The 17,003-nt window shown below is 49.4% G+C and overlaps 2 protein-coding genes across 2 annotated transcripts; one reads left to right on the top strand and one right to left on the bottom strand.

The window, feature by feature from the left end:
* Positions 1 to 512: 512 nt before the first annotated feature.
* Positions 513 to 6,318, top strand: LOC125444818 (Y+L amino acid transporter 1-like). Its single transcript, XM_048517526.1, has 6 exons — positions 513 to 632; positions 1,131 to 1,234; positions 2,345 to 2,441; positions 3,516 to 3,665; positions 4,692 to 4,875; positions 5,529 to 6,318. Exons 1-6 carry the CDS (start codon positions 537 to 539, stop codon positions 5,609 to 5,611), a joined length of 714 nt encoding a protein of 237 aa, XP_048373483.1. The 5' UTR covers positions 513 to 536; the 3' UTR covers positions 5,612 to 6,318.
* A 127-nt stretch (positions 6,319 to 6,445) lies between these two features.
* Positions 6,446 to 15,604, bottom strand: OXA1L (OXA1L mitochondrial inner membrane protein). The gene is made up of 10 exons (XM_048517518.1): positions 15,482 to 15,604; positions 13,669 to 13,812; positions 12,407 to 12,596; positions 10,510 to 10,653; positions 9,579 to 9,664; positions 9,308 to 9,472; positions 8,851 to 8,955; positions 7,584 to 7,746; positions 7,407 to 7,487; positions 6,446 to 6,815 (listed from the first exon to the last, which is right to left on the bottom strand). Exons 1-10 carry the CDS (start codon positions 15,566 to 15,568, stop codon positions 6,712 to 6,714), a joined length of 1,269 nt encoding a protein of 422 aa, XP_048373475.1. The 5' UTR covers positions 15,569 to 15,604; the 3' UTR covers positions 6,446 to 6,711.
* Positions 15,605 to 17,003: the final 1,399 nt, after the last annotated feature.

Genomic DNA, 17,003 nt, shown 5'->3' with positions numbered 1-17,003 from the left:
AGATATACTAAGAGATTCTTAATACGCCAAATTGCCCAGTGGCACTTTTGCACCAAAGGTACCTTATCAGTGGAAATCTAACGGTGGTTTGGGGGTACTTATGGGGTTTCCAAGTAGACGAAGAAGAGCTGGATTTATATCCCCCCTTTCTCTCCTGCAAGGAGACTCAAAGGGGCTTACAATCTCCTTGCCCTTCCCCCCTCACAACAAAAACCCTGTGAGGAAGATGGGGCTGAGAGAGCTCCGAAGAACTGTGACTAGCCCAAGGTCACCCAGCTGGCGTGTGTGGGAGTGCACAGGCTAATCTGAATTCCCCAGATAAGCCCCCACAGCTCAAGCGGCAGAGCGGGGAATCAAACCCGGTTCCTCCAGATTAGAGTACACCTGCTCTTAACCACTACGCCACTGCTGCTAGTATTCTGCTCGTTCTGTCTGAGGTGTGGCAGTAATGCCTAGTGAGTTGTGCTGAGCAGGACGGAACGGCTTTACTGTTTCTCTTTGCTCTCAGGAACCTGCCTCTCTCCATTGGCATCTCCATGCCCATTGTCACAGTGATATACATCATGACCAACGTGGCCTATTACTCCGTGCTGGGCAAAACAGACATACTCAACAGCGAAGCTGTGGCCGTGGTAAGTAACCTCCTCTCTTCTGGGTTATGACGGAGTCTGGTCGGCTCTTCCCTTGAGGGGCTGATTGTTTTGCTCAATTTGGGCCCTCCCAGACTCAACGGAGCCACTTCAAACCTACCGTGTTTCCCTGAAAACAAGACAGTGTCTTATTTTTGCTCCCAAAGATGCGCTATGTCTTGTTTTCAGGGGATGTCTTATTTTTCTGTGTTCTGTTCATCGGGCATGCTTCCAAACAAAAACTTTGCTACGTCTTACTTTCGGGGGATTATTTTGCACTTCAGCAAAACCTCTACTACGTCTTATTTTCAGGGGATGTCTTATATTCGGGGAAACAGGGTATTTGTTTCACTGGGTGCCTCTGGAATTGGCCACCTGTCAACCATTGTACCATGGATTCCTGGCCGGCTGCCCTAGCATTGTATCTGGGGATTTATACTCAAAGCCTGCGGCCAAACAGTTTTGTTTTTTGGATGCATGCTCACAGGGTTTCCTTTGCAGACTTTTGCTGACCAAGTGTTTGGAGTGATGAACTGGACTATCCCGCTGGCCGTAGCCCTGTCCTGTTTTGGAGGCCTCAACGCGTCCATTTTAGCCGCTTCCAGGTAGTCGATCAACTGACCTTTCCCTGTTTCTGTGCCCCCTGCGTGAGGATTTAATTGAAAAGGAATTTTGGGAGATCCTCTCACACAGCTCCTTTACTTGCCCTGTTTCGCTCAAGGGACTGCTAGTGCGAGCAGTCACCAAGAAGGGGGGGGGGGGCTTTCTTGAAACCATTTATTTGTTTACTTCAGTGATGGCGAACCTTTTTGAGACCGAGTGCCCAAATTGCAACCCAAACCCCACTTATTTATTGCAAAGTGCCAACCCGGCAATTTAACCTGAATGCTGAGGTTTTAGTTTAGAAAAAACTGGTTGGCTCCCTCTTCCTCTGCCCCATCCTCTTGAGCAGAGGCCAGCCTGCTCTAGCCTCCAGCAAGTCCCACTTGCACCGCTCTGTGCCTTTCTACATCTCTGTCTCCTCTGCCCCCCCCCCCCTCTGGCAGCAGCCACCCGGAGCACAGGCACCAGGCCTGCCAGCCGAGTCCTCCCTGCTCACCGCGGTGCACGCACGTCGTGCTCAGTGGCTCAGGCCAGCCTAGATGTGTGTGTGGGGGTGATTTTCCACCCCCCACATGATGAACTCTTTGCGCATGTGCCCACAGAGCGGGCTCCGAGTGCCACCCCTGGCACCCGTGCCATAGGTTCGCCATCACTGGTTTACTTCATTTATACCCCATGTGTACAGTGCATAGTATATTGTCAAAGGCTTTCATGACCGGAATTAACTAGTTGTGAGTTTTCCGGGCTGCATGGCCGTGGTCTGTAGGCGTGGGCAAAAGGTTAGGAGCGAAAACTACCAGACCACGGCCATGCAGCCTGTAGTTTGAGCAGCTACAGTTCCCACTGATCTAAGTGGGAGAACTGAGAAGCTACAGTCTGATGCTCAGCATTGCATGGTGGGTACAGACGAATAGACTTGATATTATTGCAAGGGTCCCGGATGATGCAAGCCTTTGGAGAGCTCTGAGAAGACAGGAAGGGTTTTGGCGCGCAGTTGCTGCCCCCCTGGGACACTTCTGCTTGTACGGTTGCTCCCCTTCCTTCCCAATCCGGGCCAGGCTGATGCTGCTCCGTTTCACCCCACGGCTTTCTCGCGCCCCCTCTCTTTTCAGGCTGTTCTTTGTCGGTTCTCGTGAGGGACACCTGCCCGACGCCATCTGCATGATCCACGTCAAGCGCTTCACGCCTGTCCCAGCCCTGCTCTTTAACGTAAGTCCTTGTGATGGGGGTGGAGTGGAAATCCCCCCCTCTGTTGCATGGTGGTGTAGGGATAAGGAGGGACAGCCAAGAAAACCCGCGTTCTCTGATAGGCCCCTTCCGCACATGCAGAATAATGCACTTTCAATCCACTTTCACAATTGTTTGCAAGTGGATTGTGCTATTCCGCACAGTGAAATCCAGCTGCAGTGGATTGAAAGTACATTAATCTGTATGTGCGGAAGGGGCCAGAGTCCTGAATGGGCTGTCCGAGCAAAGTAAATCCTGTTGTGCAAAAGGAGGCGTTTCCAAAGTGAAAAAGAGAGTTTTCGCAACAGTGCTGATTGACAATTTATTTATGTATTAAAAGTATTTACACCCTGTTTTCTAGAGGCAGCTTACAAAATGCAATAGGCAGCTTACAAAATGCAATAGAATACACCCGGGGGGGGGGGGGGGTTGGCCCCGGAGGTGGAACCAATCACAAAATGCCAGGGAGAGAGGATATATAGAACCTCTTCAATGTTTCAGGCGGAAACTCTGGTTAACGAGAAGCCAATCAGAAATCCTGCTGGGCAAAAGTCCCACCCCCTTTCTAAAAGAGCAGCAGTGGCGTAGGAGGTTAAGAGCTCGTGTATCTAATCTGGAGGAACCGAGTTTGATTCCCTGCTCTGCCGCCTGAGCTGTGGAGGCTTATCTGGGGAATTCAGATTAGCCTGTACACTCCCACACATGCCAGCTGGGTGACCTTGGGCTAGTCACAGCTTCTCGGCGCTCTCTCAGCCCCACCTACCTCACAGGGTGTTTGTTGTGAGGGGGGAAGGGCAAGGAGATTGTAAGCCCCTTTGAGTCTCCTGCAGGAGAGAAAGGGGGGATATAAATCCAAACTCTTCTCTTCTTCTTCTTCTAAAAGAACTTGGTGAGCACCAGGAAAGGGGTTGATGGGTACATACACCACGCTGGGGACTCCTGCATGGGGTTTGAAAACAGCAACGCCTGTCCAGAATAGGCCAACCGTAGGCAGGGAAAGTGGACTCCGCACCCCCACGGTAGACCATGTTTTCATGCTTTTTATGTCTGTCCCAGGGAGCCATGGCTTTGGTCTACCTCTGCGTGGAGGACATCTTCAAGCTGATCAACTACTACAGTTTCAGCTACTGGTTCTTCGTGGGTCTCTCGATCGCAGGGCAGCTCTACTTGCGGTGGAAGGAGCCGTCCAAGGAACGGCCTCTCAAAGTAAGGGCCGGGAGAAATCTTCTCAAGTGGGGGAGGGCGTGTGCACGCGGGAAAAGCCTTAGTGTAGGACGGGAGTCCTTTCCTCAAAATATGAAAATTTAAGTGGAGGTACATATGAGAGCAACTAATAGAGTTGGCTCAAAACAGGCAAAAGAGCACAAGAATTAAAAACTCCCTTACTGTCCCAGGATAAGATGGCTTTAAAAAAAGAAACAGACACATTCACAGGATTTGTCTGCTACCCACAGTTCCACAAACCTGGAGCCTCCATGTTTGGAAGCTGTAACTCCTTTTCTAGAAGCAAACTGCCATCGCTTCCCCCATCTTAAGTGAGGGCTGCCGAAGACGTCCAATTGATTTCTCTCAGGAGCAGAAAACCAGATTGAATAAACCAGTGATGGCGAACCTTTTCGAGACCGAGTGCCCAAATTGCAACCCAAAAACCACTTATTTATCACAAAGTGCCAACACGGCAATTTAATCTGAATACTGAGGTTTTAGTTTAGAAAAAAAGTTCTGCCTCCTCGAGTAGCGCATGCTACTCGAGTAATCTTTGGTGATAGTCGTGGTTTTGCTTTGAAGCAACTGCGCAGTAAACTCTTTTGAACGTGGGTGAATCAACTTACCCTAGAGGATTTTACTCTTTAGAAGCAAGCCCCATTGCCAGCAACTGAGCTTACTCCCAGGTAAAGGATCGTGCTTTAGTTCTTTGCATGAAAATCAGTGGGGTTTAGCAGCTCTTAACAGGGTTACCTACACTGCTTCCCCATAACTTGGTCTTAGGTTTAATGCTAATAATCAAGGCCAGCGGCCCAGGCCAGCATAGAAGTATGTGTGACGAACTCTGTTTGCGCGTGCCCACAGAGAGGGCTCTGAGTGCCACCTCTGGCACCCGTGCCATAGGTTCGCCACCACTGGAATAAACCCATTTCTTTTCTCCTTCGGAGACCAGCGTGAAGGGATGGGATACGTAGGCAGGAGGAGACTTCTGTCCCCTGTATGATGTTGCGTTCTGTCCCCCACCAGCTCAGCATCGTTTTCCCAGTGGTCTTCTGCCTCTGCACCATCTTCTTGGTCGCCGTCCCCCTCTACACCGACATTGTCAATTCTGCCATCGGCATCGCCATCGCTGCTTCTGGACTGCCCGTCTACTACCTGCTGGTGAAAGTTCCTGAAAATAAGAAGCCAGGGTGTTTCCGTCGGGCTGTTGGTGAGTAGGATATGCTTCATTTTTCTGATCCCATAAGAAGAAGAGTTGAATTTATTTCTCTCCTGCAAGCAGACTCAAAGGAGCTTACAAACTTCTTTTCCCTCCCCCCCACAACAAACACCCTGTGAGGTGGATAGGGCTGAGAGAGTTCCAAAGAACTGTGACTAGCCCAAGCTCACCCGGTTGGAGTGTACAAGCTAACCTGGTTCCCCAGATAAGCCTCCACAGCTCAAGTGGCAGAGCCGGGAAACAAACCCAATTCTCTAGATTAGAGTGCACCTGCTCTTAACCACTACACCACATAAGAACATAAGAACTAGCCTGCTGGATCAGACCAGAGTCCATCTAGTCCAGCACTCTGCTACTCGCAGTGGCCCACCAGGTGCCTTTGGGAGCTCACGTGCAGGGTGTGAAAGCAATGGCCTTCTGCTGCTGCTGCTCCTGAGCACCTGGTCTGCTAAGGCATTTGCAATCTGAGATCAAGGAGGATCAAGATTGGTAGCCATAGACCACGCTGGCTCTCCTTCCTTGCTAGAGCAGCCACAGTTAGAAACGGAGACAGAAAGCAGTAATTCTTTTTTGTCCCTATCGAAGAACTTTCTTGTGTCTCCCCTTTTCAACTCCTGGACTGATTCAACCCGTTCTCTCCACAGCCTCCATAACACGGCTGATCCAAATCCTGTCCTTGTCGGTCCTAACGGAGATGGATCCCGTCATGGAAGCCAAGTCTCAGTGATGGAGAGGCTACCGGTGGGGGGCTGGATTCTCCCCTCTGCCTTGACGACGGACACTTTCCTGCCCTCTAATTTATTGTTTGCTACATCAACGAACTGGGGGTTGCTTGCTGGTGGAACTGAGGGGCTTTCTCTGTGGCGGGCGGAGGACCCCACCCCGGCCTCTGCATCCCCGATAAACTCTCAGCACTCCACAAATCGGACTGGGATTTTTATCCGTGCCGTCTTACGCCCAGGGCAACGATGATTCTTCGAGCTTTCTCGGTTTGCCGTTGTCTGCGAGATCCACCGCTTCCTTCGCCCTAACGGCGCTCCTCCGCAAAAAGGCCTTCTTCCTCGTCTTCCCAGTTTCCGCTGGCATTAAACTTCCACCCAATATTTCCTCCCCCCCTTTCTGCACACTGTTGGGAGACCGCTGAAGAACACAGTCAGGGAAATGTCATGCCTGTGTTGATGGACTGCCCGTAGCCACGTATCGGACGAACAGCAGAAGGCTGCGGACGCGATCCTGTTTGGAAGTTTCACAGAGGCATGGGATTAGCCATTGTTGAAAACAGGACGCTACATTAGATGGTTGTTGGTTTGATCCCTGGGCACTCCCCGGGTCTTGATTAGATATGGGGAGGGGCTCCGTTGTAGAGCTCCGTTCAATCTCTGGTATCTTGAGTGTAAAGCATGAAGTGGAAGGTGACGTAAAAGATCTCTGAGACCCTGGAGAACGGCTGCTAATTTCGGTAGATAGTACTAACTTTGATGGTCAATATCAGGTAGCTTCATGGGTCCCTGCTTGTCACAGTTCACCGACCCCTGCTGTAGAAGGAACTCCACTCCCCCGATACCCACATCACTCCAGTCTTTAATTGACATTTTGTACATAATATTACACTGCATTTAGAAGGATTGGGAGGATAGGTGGTTACACATTTATCTCCACACCGGCCCCTGTGCCTGTTGGTCCCACACAAAAGAGGGAAAAGGAAATTTCATGTCCTTTATTGTCAAAGATCACAAACTGGGTGGGTGGGTGGAGACAGATTCAATTCTGCTGTCCCTGTACCGAGTCTTTGCTTTGCATGGGGCTCTGAAGCATTGGCGTGATCGCTCAGCCTAACGTATCCTCCCAGGGTCTCTTTGGGGGTGGGGGTTTTGTTTTGGGAGGCTCCTGCACTTCCAAAGGGTTATGGGCAAAGGTCTGGCGTAGTGCCCCTGGAAGCAGAAGAGAAGAAAAATAGGGTTAGCTTCCTATGTTTTTTAAAAAAGAAACGTGAAATGAGCATATAAAGGCAAACCGACCTTGTTCCGTTCTCAAAACCGTCATGAAAACAATACATCGTGCACAGAAAAGCTGTACTCTGTTCCACATAAAGATGTTAGCAGATTATATATTCCTCCACCACAGAACAAAGCATGGCGAACCTTCTTTGTGGTAGAATGCTCCAGCTGGGTCCTAATGCCAACCTATCCCTGCTCTCCCTTTCCCCATCCGTTTGAAAATAAAAAAAATATGCATTTTGGCTTAACTGCTCTTGTATCAAAGTACCATGTTCAATAATGCACAAAATAATGGTTTTGACAAAGGCAGTGTGTAAAAGTGGATAATTCTCATGTATGTTCGGGACTATGTTCAAACGTGGACGCATACTATTTTCTCCACTGTTACATCTCAACTGACCGAACTAACATCTTTATGTGGAACAGAGTACAGCCTGCTTTATTTGCATCGTTTCAGGCTGAAAGCATAGCTTTTCTCAAAGATACCAAACACACAGAGGTCCCAGGTCAGGCCTGCAGGCTCACCCTTAGCCGCCAAATCCAAGTGGTTCTTCATGCGCCGTTCTCTCTCTTCTATCTGCTGAACCGTCTGCGCGTTCTTCCATCCTGCAGGGGTAGGACCAGGCCCGGAGGGAATTAGCTCCAGGAGAGCCGGAGTCGTAAGTCCTCGCCCCCTTTCCTCAGCCTCCCCTCCCGGCTCACCTTTCTTGAGACTCTTCAAAAAGCCTTCCTGTGCGGGCAGGACCGAGGGGTCGTGTTGCACCCGCTCCGGGATGCGGAGGCGATCCCGGACAGCGGGTATGCGCAAAACAGCCACCTGAACCAGTGAGAACAGGTTGGAGGTCATCCAGTAGGTGAAGATCGCCTGTGTGGAGGGAGGGAGAGAAAATTCAGTGATCTCCTCCCTAGCAGTCTGTTGTGGCACAAAAGAGAAAACCAGAATTTCTCACCTCTGCATACAAAAAAGCGATACACGACACTGTGGCTCCTTCCGCACATGCAGAACAATGCACTTTCAAACCACTTTGCCACTGTGCGGAACAGCAAAATCCACTCGCAAACAATTGTGGAAGTGGACGGAAAGTGCATTATTTTGCACATGTGGCAGGGGCCTGTGTGTAACCACAAGGCGAGGGGTATACACTTAAGTGTGGGGTGGAGGTGCGGAGGAAGCTGATACGGCAGAACCACAGCAAGAGGAATTTAGGCTCATTCCGCACATGCAGAATAATGCACTTTCAAACTGCTTTCAGTGCTCTTTGAAGCTGTGCGGAATAGCAAAATCCACTTGCAAACAGTTGTGAAAGTGGTTTGAAAACACATTATTTTGCGTGTGCGGAAGGGGCCTTTGATTCCATGTGGTTGTAGATTCGAGACGGTCCCCTTCACGCTCACACATCGACGGCACCCCACCACGGTTAGAATCATCAACAGATCTAATTCTCAGCCTGTCCAAAACTGAGCATGCTTGAATCTGGTGACTGGAGCCCTCCTTAATGGGCAAGACAGATCTTTCTGCAAACCTGAAAAATGCCTCAAGGTTGCAGAAAAATCTGAGATTGAACCACAATGATGAGAATGAGGCAGGAAAAAAAAGAAGTGGCTATAGAGGCTTTCAAAGAAAGAAGAAGAAATAGTATACGTGAGGGGGAAGAAGAGGCTCTTGCAAGTCCTTGTGGGTTCCCGCCAGTTTTATATAATGCTGAGGTAAGGCTGGTGAATGTCTTTCCACTAGACCAGGATGGGATTTATTTTAAATCAATAAGGAAATGAATGCACATTTCAATGCAAAGCAGAGCAGATTAGTGAGGCGAGTGGATGAGGTTTGGGCCGAGTGTTTTTGCAAGCTTTGCCAGTTCAGACTGGCCTTGGGGTACCTCCCCCCCTTTTTTATTTACAAATATGTACATGCAGTTCCATCAGAGAAAGCTTTGCAGTACAAACTGCGTAAGAAACGCAAATCTCTCACCGTCGGGAAGGATATTGTGAGAGGCAGGATAACGACTGGCATCACCCGGAAAACCGTTTTCATGACCCTCAGGTTTGGGTTCGAGACCCCAGACTCTGCCCCCAGCTGCAATCAAGAAAAATGCAGGCTGTTACCTTCCACGGGTGGCAGCTTGTCTGCACCCCACCCATCCTCACGGTGCGATTTCCCCTACAGTACTGATTTCAGAACCAAGGTGGTAGGACGGCATTCCAGGAAAGGAAAGAATGCTAAGATAGGTGATACGTCCGCTGAAGCGTGTTACGTATCACTGGCCCGAAAGAGGTCCAGCCAGCCTCCACCAGGGCTATGCCCAGCTCAAAGATCTCTCTTTCCTTTCTCCAAGGCTTGTAGCAAATTCACAGGGGCAAGGTTCCTTGGCTCAGGAGAATCCAGCTTTATCCGCTTCCAGGTTTCCCCTTTACCTCCCCCGGCCTACCTCCAAGATGGCCCACATGGTGACCGTCACTGTCAAGGGCAGGATGTACAAAGGGTCAGCGGCTGAAAGATCCGTGAACCACCACAATCCCCCCGTCTGTAGGCTGGGGACGGGCAGCTCGGCCATCTTGCGCAGGGCGATGAAGAACGAAATGAAAATGGGCGCCTGAGAAGAGAAGAGGCCAGAGCCGTGATTCGTAGGTGTGAGGCTCCAGCAGGAGAGGGGTCTTGGGCCGCTGTTGTACTAGGGTGGGGGGAAGGTGCAGACTTACCTGGACGAGGGGCACCAGGAAGCCACGCAGTGGGTTAATGTCATGGGCTTTTTGGTACACAGCCAGATCAGAGTACGCCTTTGCGACTGAGGAAGAAATGAATGATTTCAGGGGTGGGGACAATATGGGGAAGGCTACTGCAACTCTCCCTCTATCCAAACCCTTTCCGCTCCGTCCTGCCGGCGTGGTGTAGCGGTTAAGAGTGGTGGACTCTAATCTGGTGAACCGGGTTTTGGTTCCCCACTCCTCCACGTGAGTGGCAGACTCTTATCGGGCGCACTGGATTTGTTTCCCCGCTCCTACGCATGTTGGGTGACCTTGGGCCAGTCACAGTTCTCTCAGAACTCTCTCAGGCCCTCCTACCTCACAAGGGGTCTGCTATGGGGAGAGGGAGTAGGCCACTTTGTAAGCTTTGGCCACTTTGAGAGCCTTTGCAGGGCAGGATATAAGGCAGGATATAAATCATTTCTCAAACTCATTCAAAAATCACCCCCTCTCGCACAAATCATTCTAAAATACTCTTGGCATGAATGTGGGAGAGAAACTTTTTGGGATCTGCTGTGGGGAGAGAAAGGGAAAGGGGTTTGTAAGCCGCCTTGAGTCTCCTTACAGGAGAGAATGGCAGGATATAAATCCAAACTCTTCTTCTTCTTCTGCCTGCTGTCAGCCCCACCTTAACAGGTTCTGCCATCCTCCGGTTTGGCCAAGAATTAAGAGCCGTCTTTCCTCCTAGCCCCAGCCTTTTTGCCACTTTCCACCCAAGGCTCCGCCTCCCCATTCTCTATGCCCCGCCCCATTCTCGGCTCCTCCCCACAGCTCCACCCTAGCCCCGCCTTTCCCAGTAAGAATTCCGGCTCATCTCGAGAGTTGCCGAATTCCACACCGCGCCGGTCTTCACCGCGCCCCGACTCGCCCGTCCCCAGCAACTCACAATCGAACTTGTTTCCGGAGCGCTTGGCCTCGTTCATGCGGGCCGTCAGTTCGTTAATTTGTGGCAGGTGGTTGTTGAGCTTCACAGCCTCCCGTTGGCCCTTCACGATGAGCGGGAACACCAGGCACCGCGCTGCCACCGTCCCTGCAGCGTGGTGGGGAAGGGAGAGGTGAGTCCTTCCAAGGAAGTTTGCAACCATGCCGATAGCCGTTATGTAGCTCCGGGGTCTACCCTGTTTCCCCGAATATCAGACATCCCCAGAAAATAAGACGTAGTAGAGGTTTTGCTGAAGTGCGAAATATAAGGCATCCCCCGAAAGTAAGACGTAGCAAAGTTTTTGTTTGGAAGCATGCCCGACGAACAGAACACAGAAAAATAAGACATCCCCTGAAAATAAGACATAGCACATCTTTGGGAGCAAAAATTAATATAAGACACTGTCTTATTTTCGGGGAAACACGGTACTGTGCATGGGCAGACCTCTAAGTTTAAGGTGGTGCAATGCAACATGAACGGTCGACAACCTACGCTGGATGACACTACAGCTCTTCCACTGGTTACCCTGAGTCAACCAGAACTAATTCTCTCCCTATTGCTGAATTCCTGCAAACCACCAAGCTACTGGCCCAGTTCCTCGTAACAATGTACAGATTTCGCAGCATCGAGCAGAACTGGCTCAAAGTAGTGAAGATCGCTGGGAATTTTAATTTTTTTTTTTAGTACTTTAATCAACTTTATGCGTTTAGTTTTATTAATCTGATAACAAGTTCGGTAGGTTTGCATTTTATTCTTTTTAGCACAGGTGTCGTCATTATCTGTTATTAATGGCCCACTGAACAACATAAAGTATTTATTTGTTATACAATATTATTGATTGCCGTAAGGTCCCTCAATGGTCTTTTGATCTGGAAACACGTTAGAATAAATATACAAGAAGCTTGTGATCAAAGGAAGAATTGTTTGAGGGATATAAGGAAAGCATGTGCTAGAACAGTGATGGCGAACCTATGGCACGGGTGCCAGAGGTGGCACTCAGAGCCCTCTCTGTGGGCACGCACAAACAGTGTTCATCATGTGTGTGTGTGTGTGGGGGAAATCGCCCCCCCCCCCCCACATCTAGGCTGGCCTGGGCCGCTGGACTTGATTATTAGCATTAAATCTAAGACCTAGTTTTGGAGAAGCAGTATAGGTAACCCTGTTAAGTGCTGTTAAACCCCACTGATTTTCATGCAAAGAACTAAAGCGCGATCCTTTACCTGAGAGTAAGCTCGGTTGCTGGCAATGGGGCTTGCTTCTGAGTAAACCCTCCTAGGGTGGTGATTCACCTGTTTGAAGAGTTTCATGGCTGCTTCAAAGCAAAGCCAACAACTACCACCAAGCTTACTCCCGAGTAACGCACGCCTCAGAGCCAACCACTTTTCCTAAACTAAAACCTCAGTATTCAGGTTAAATTGCCGTGTTGGCACTTTGAGGTAAATGAGTGGGTTTTGGGTTGCAGTTTGGGCACTGGGTCTCGAAAAAGTTCGCCATCACTGTGCTAGAAAGTCTAGTCATGCCTCTTTGTAAATGTTATGATTTTAAGATTCGAATCAACTGTATTCATTCATTGTGACTACGTTTATAATGATATATGTACAATTATTAATATTTTATCCTTTTTCTCATCAATTGTCAAAATGACTTGTTATTATTGTTCACTGACTGAAAAATAAAGAATCTGTCTATTTACTCCACTGTCACAGTCACTGGGAAGTGACTTTATTTCTTTTTCGTACATCATCTCTTTAAAAAATGCACAGCCACTCAGTTTATGGGGGTGTTATCCATAATGCCACAGGCTTCTCTGCGCTCATTCTGCCTGTGAAAAGGCAGATCCATGCTCCTGTGGTTCCTTTACCTGCTACGATGGCTCCCCACCAGGGTAACCCCATGTCCACATGGAGGAACTCCAACAAATTCTGGATTAGGCCCACTGGTGTATAGCAGCCCAGGCCCAATTCTTGAAAGCTCAGCTCCTGAACAGCTTGGCCCAGATCTCCGACAGACAGAACGTTCTCGACAGGTGCGGAGGCAGCAGGCGGGACAATCTAAAGACAGAAAACGACACAGAAGGCAAATTAATCCCAACAGTGTGATGCGGCGGCCAAGAAAGCCAATGCGATTCTGGGCTGTATCAACAGGAGTATAGTGTCAGATTGAGGGATGTAATTGTACCTCTCTATTCTGCACTGGTTAGACCTCACCTGGAATACTGGGTACAGTTCTGGGCATCGCAATTCAAGAAGCATATTGACAAGCTGGAACAGGTCCAGAGGAGGGCAACCAAAATGGTCAAAGGTCTGGAATCCATGCCCTACTAGGAGAGACTCAGGGAGCTGGGGATGTTTAGTTTGGTGAAGAGAGGGTGAAGAGGTGACATGATAGATATTTGAAGGGATGTCATGTTGGTGAGGGAGCAAGCTTGTTTCCTGCTGCTCCAGAGACCAGGACCAGGAGTCAGGGGTTCAAAGTGAAGGAAAAGAGATTCCACTTAAACATCAGGAAAAGCTTCCTGACAGTCAGGGCTGTTTGACAGTGGAATGCACTACCTTGAAGTGTGGTGGAGTCTCCTTTTTTGGAGGTTTTTAAAGAAGAAGAAGAGGAAGAAGAAGAGTTTGGATTTATATCCCCCTTTTCTCTCCTGTAGGAGACTCAAAGAGGCTTACAATCTCCTTGCCCTTCCCCCCTCACAACAAACACCCTGTGATGTAGGTGGGGCTGAGAGAGCTCCGAAAAGCTGTGACTAGCCCAAGGTCACCCAGCTGGCGTGTGTGGGAGTGTACAGGCTAATCTGAATTCCCCAGATAAGCCTCCACAACTCAAGCAGCAGAGCTGGGAATCAAACCCGGTTCCTCCAGATCAGAGTGCACCTGCTCTTAGCCACTGCTTGTAGCCACTACGCCACTGCTGGATAGCCATCTGATAGGAGTGCTCTGATTGTATGTTCCTGCATGGCAGGGGGTTGGACTTGATGGCCCTTGGGGGGGTCTCTTCCAACTCTATGATTTTATGATTCTACGAAATCCGCCCAGGTATCCTAATTGACAGGTTCTCCGGATGCCCCTTCCTAGGTGATTCTTAGCCCTTCGTGTCCCAACACTTAAAAAGGGCTCTCCTTACCTGAGCACCTGCCACAACAGCTGTGCTCTGACACCGGATTGCTGGCCTCGATAACAGAGTGTGACAGGCGCCTTGGGAACGCAGTCGAGGGACCGAGGGGGCTTTCAGTCGCAGCCACGTTAGTGGGACGGGTGTCCAGTGGATCTGGAAAGAACGTGAGAATTAGCATACAAATATGCCAACCGCTGGAAAGACAGCCATTGCTAACAAAGCATGTGGAATTCATTACGTTCAATGTGTTACAAGCCCCTCTAATATGAACAGTACAGTCGATCCCAGTATAAAATATAGTTTTAAGTGACTAAAATGCAGACACAAATAATTTTGCAGAGCTCAACGTCCAAGTAGGCGATTTCCAGTAAGCATGTCTATACTTATAAGTAAGAATTAGCTGTTACATAATGCAATATTTTGGGTTGCTAGGACACTCCTACTACTATTCTGCTTATCGAAATCTATGGGTACATTTTTTTCTTTAAACACCAGGCGAGTGGAAATGCTTAATGCAAAAATACGAAAGCAAAAGATTGAAGCAAACAATGACATCGTCTGAAAATTGTGTTGGATGCTTGAGGGATCCAAGAAAAGCGTACCTGGGTCAGAAAGGTGTCCTGCTACAGTCTTAACATTTTGTTCTTCTGATTCCCTTATAGGGCCCAGAGGGACCAAATCCTTCCTGCCCCCGAAACTATCATATTCGGATTTTCTGCTAGTGCATGAGCAAGATTATTAGATTGTATTTTAGAAATTTCCACCACAATCAACCCCCACTTGCTATTTGATGAACTGCCGCTGTTGTGGATGCTTCCTCCTTGAAGAGTGTTGTTGAACAGATTTATTTTTCTTTATTTTTTCTCTTTGCTTTATAAAACTGTCTTGTAATATGCACACACACACACACAACCACAATAGTGGCTGTGACAAGTGCCAGGGGGCTGGCCAGAGCCCTGAATGATGTTGGCGACAGAGGGAATGCATCTCTTCAAACACGGACACAAGTGGCAGGCAATCCTCTCAGTGGAGAGCAATCCTGAACATCACGGTTCCTTTCCTGACTGCATTTCCTGGAGCTTTAACAGCGGGGGAGTTTGACAGGGAAGGCAGGGATCCAATAGGTGAAGCTTTTCTCCTGCCAAGCAATGCAATGGAAAGAAAACGTTTGGTTGAAGGGGGGAAGGAATCCAACAGGTAAAACTTTTCCCTTGCAAAGTGATGCAACAGAAAGGAAAGCATTGCCTGCAGCAGAGGGGGCAGGAATCCAACAGGTAAAACTTTTCCCTTGCAAAGTGATGCAACAGAAAGGAAAGCATTGCCTGCAGCAAAGGGGGCAGGAATCCAACAGGTAAAACTTTTCCCTTGCAAAGTGATGCAACAGAAAGGAAAGCATTGCCTGCAGCAGAGGGGGCAGGAATCCAACAGGTAAAACTTTTCCCTTGCAAAGTGATGCAACAGAAAGGAAAGCATTGCCTGCAGCAAAGGGGGCAGGAATCCAACAGGTGAAACTTTTCCCTTGCAAAGTGATGCAACAGAAAGGAAAGCATTGCCTGCAGCAAGGGGGGGCAACAATCCAACAGGTAAAACTTTTCCCTTGCAAAGTGATGCAACAGAAAGGAAAGCATTGCCTGCAGCAAAGGGGGCAGGAATCCAACAGGTGAAACTTTTCTCCTGGTAACTGATGCATTGGAAGGGAAAGCTCGGGGGCGGGGGGAGAACTGCAAGGCCCCCCCCCCCCCGTTTCTATTCGCAAGGTCGTGACCTCTGGGTTAGAAGAAAAGCCCGCAGGACCCCCCCCCCCCCCGCTTTAAGCACGAACCTGCCTGACATGCCCAGCGGCGAGGGGGACCGCCCCTGCGACCCCGGCCCGGCTCCACGCCCGGCAAGCTGCAGCGGAGGCCGCCATCGTCCCCGCACAGGACCCGCCTCCATCCGCATGGCTCCCGTGAACCTTCGCGCAGGCGCGCAGAGACAAAGCGAAGCCTCCGCCGCCATGTCTTCTGAGGGCACAGCCCCCTTGGTCTCTGCAGAGAATGTAGCCGTCCCCCCACACCGCCCCAGATGTTCTGCGTGCAATAACTTAGCAAGCGAGATTTTATGACAGGGGCGTCCCACGCTGGCCCTCCAGATGTTTAGGGACTACTATTCCCATCAGGCCCCGCCAGCATCATGTTGGCAGCCCCCCCCCTCCCCCCCCTAACATCCACCTGCGGTCTTGTCATTCACTATGGGTTGCAAAGTCATTCACATCTCCCCTCTGCAAACACGGAGATAAGCGCTTGTAGTTTAGGACTTTGGCCACCAGAGTACACGTTATAATGATAGCAATGGCTGTTATAACTTTCCCAGGAGATGGGGAGATAAAGGAGTCCCTGTCATCTCTCCTGGAGAAGCAAGATGCACCATGGCAGAGGTCTTCAAACTATGGCCCTCCAGTTGTTCAGGAACTACAATTCCTATCAGCCTCTGCCAGCATGGCCAAGTAGCAGGGCTGATGGGAATTGTAGTTCCTGAACATCTGGAGGGCCATAGTTTGAAGACCCCTGCACCATGGGAAGGGACTTCCACTGATCAATGATTGGCGTGTTGTTGGGTTGTCTTGCGCAGTTTTATATTGTTGCTGTTTTACTTAGTTCTCTGCTGGTTTAAATTTTTTTTAGCTAAATAAACCATTCTTGTTTGATTTCTTGGCGTTATAGTTGCCGAATCAGTCTGTCCCATAGGTCAATGTTCTAATCTGTATTTTCTGCTGGGTGAGACCTGGGGCAGGAAGAGTCCAGCTGGGTCAAAAACAGCTGTGATCCAAGTAGGTGAGGTTTAGGACGCTGCAATGCTGAATATAACCACATGAGGGCAGCAGTGGATTACTAAAGAATTAACTTTGATTGGCCTATTGGGGAGAAATTAGTGAAATAGGTGAATAGGATCCACCTGAAACCTGAAGTAGGCAGGCTGAGGTGGCAGGCAGGCAGGTAGGCAGGCAGGCAGGTGGCAGGCAGGTAGGTAAGTAAGTAAGTAAGTAAATCCACCTGAAAATAAATAAAGTCTGAGTTTTCACCTTTTGGAGAGGATGATGGAAAGGGGACGGCATATTGCCACTAAATGGCAGCTTTGATAAAATCATGGTCAACTCAGCCATCCATCCATTCCTTGGTTGGAAAATGAGTACCTAGCTCATAGCTAGGGGGTAAAGAATAGCTGGGGAAAGCAAATACAAACTACCATGATGACTGAGAGCATAGCCATTGTCCCTCCCAAGTTTCTTTATGACATCAGAGGGAGCATAGAGATACATGAAACTGGCATGTTTCGAGCCAGACCATTGGACGAAAGGAGGACAC

This window comes from Sphaerodactylus townsendi, linkage group LG15, assembly GCF_021028975.2.
Source record: "Sphaerodactylus townsendi isolate TG3544 linkage group LG15, MPM_Stown_v2.3, whole genome shotgun sequence".
In the NCBI taxonomy this organism is placed as follows: Eukaryota; Metazoa; Chordata; class Lepidosauria; order Squamata; family Sphaerodactylidae; genus Sphaerodactylus; species Sphaerodactylus townsendi.
The sequence above is the reverse complement of the archived record's forward strand: the minus strand, read 5'-3'. Positions and strand labels throughout refer to the sequence as shown.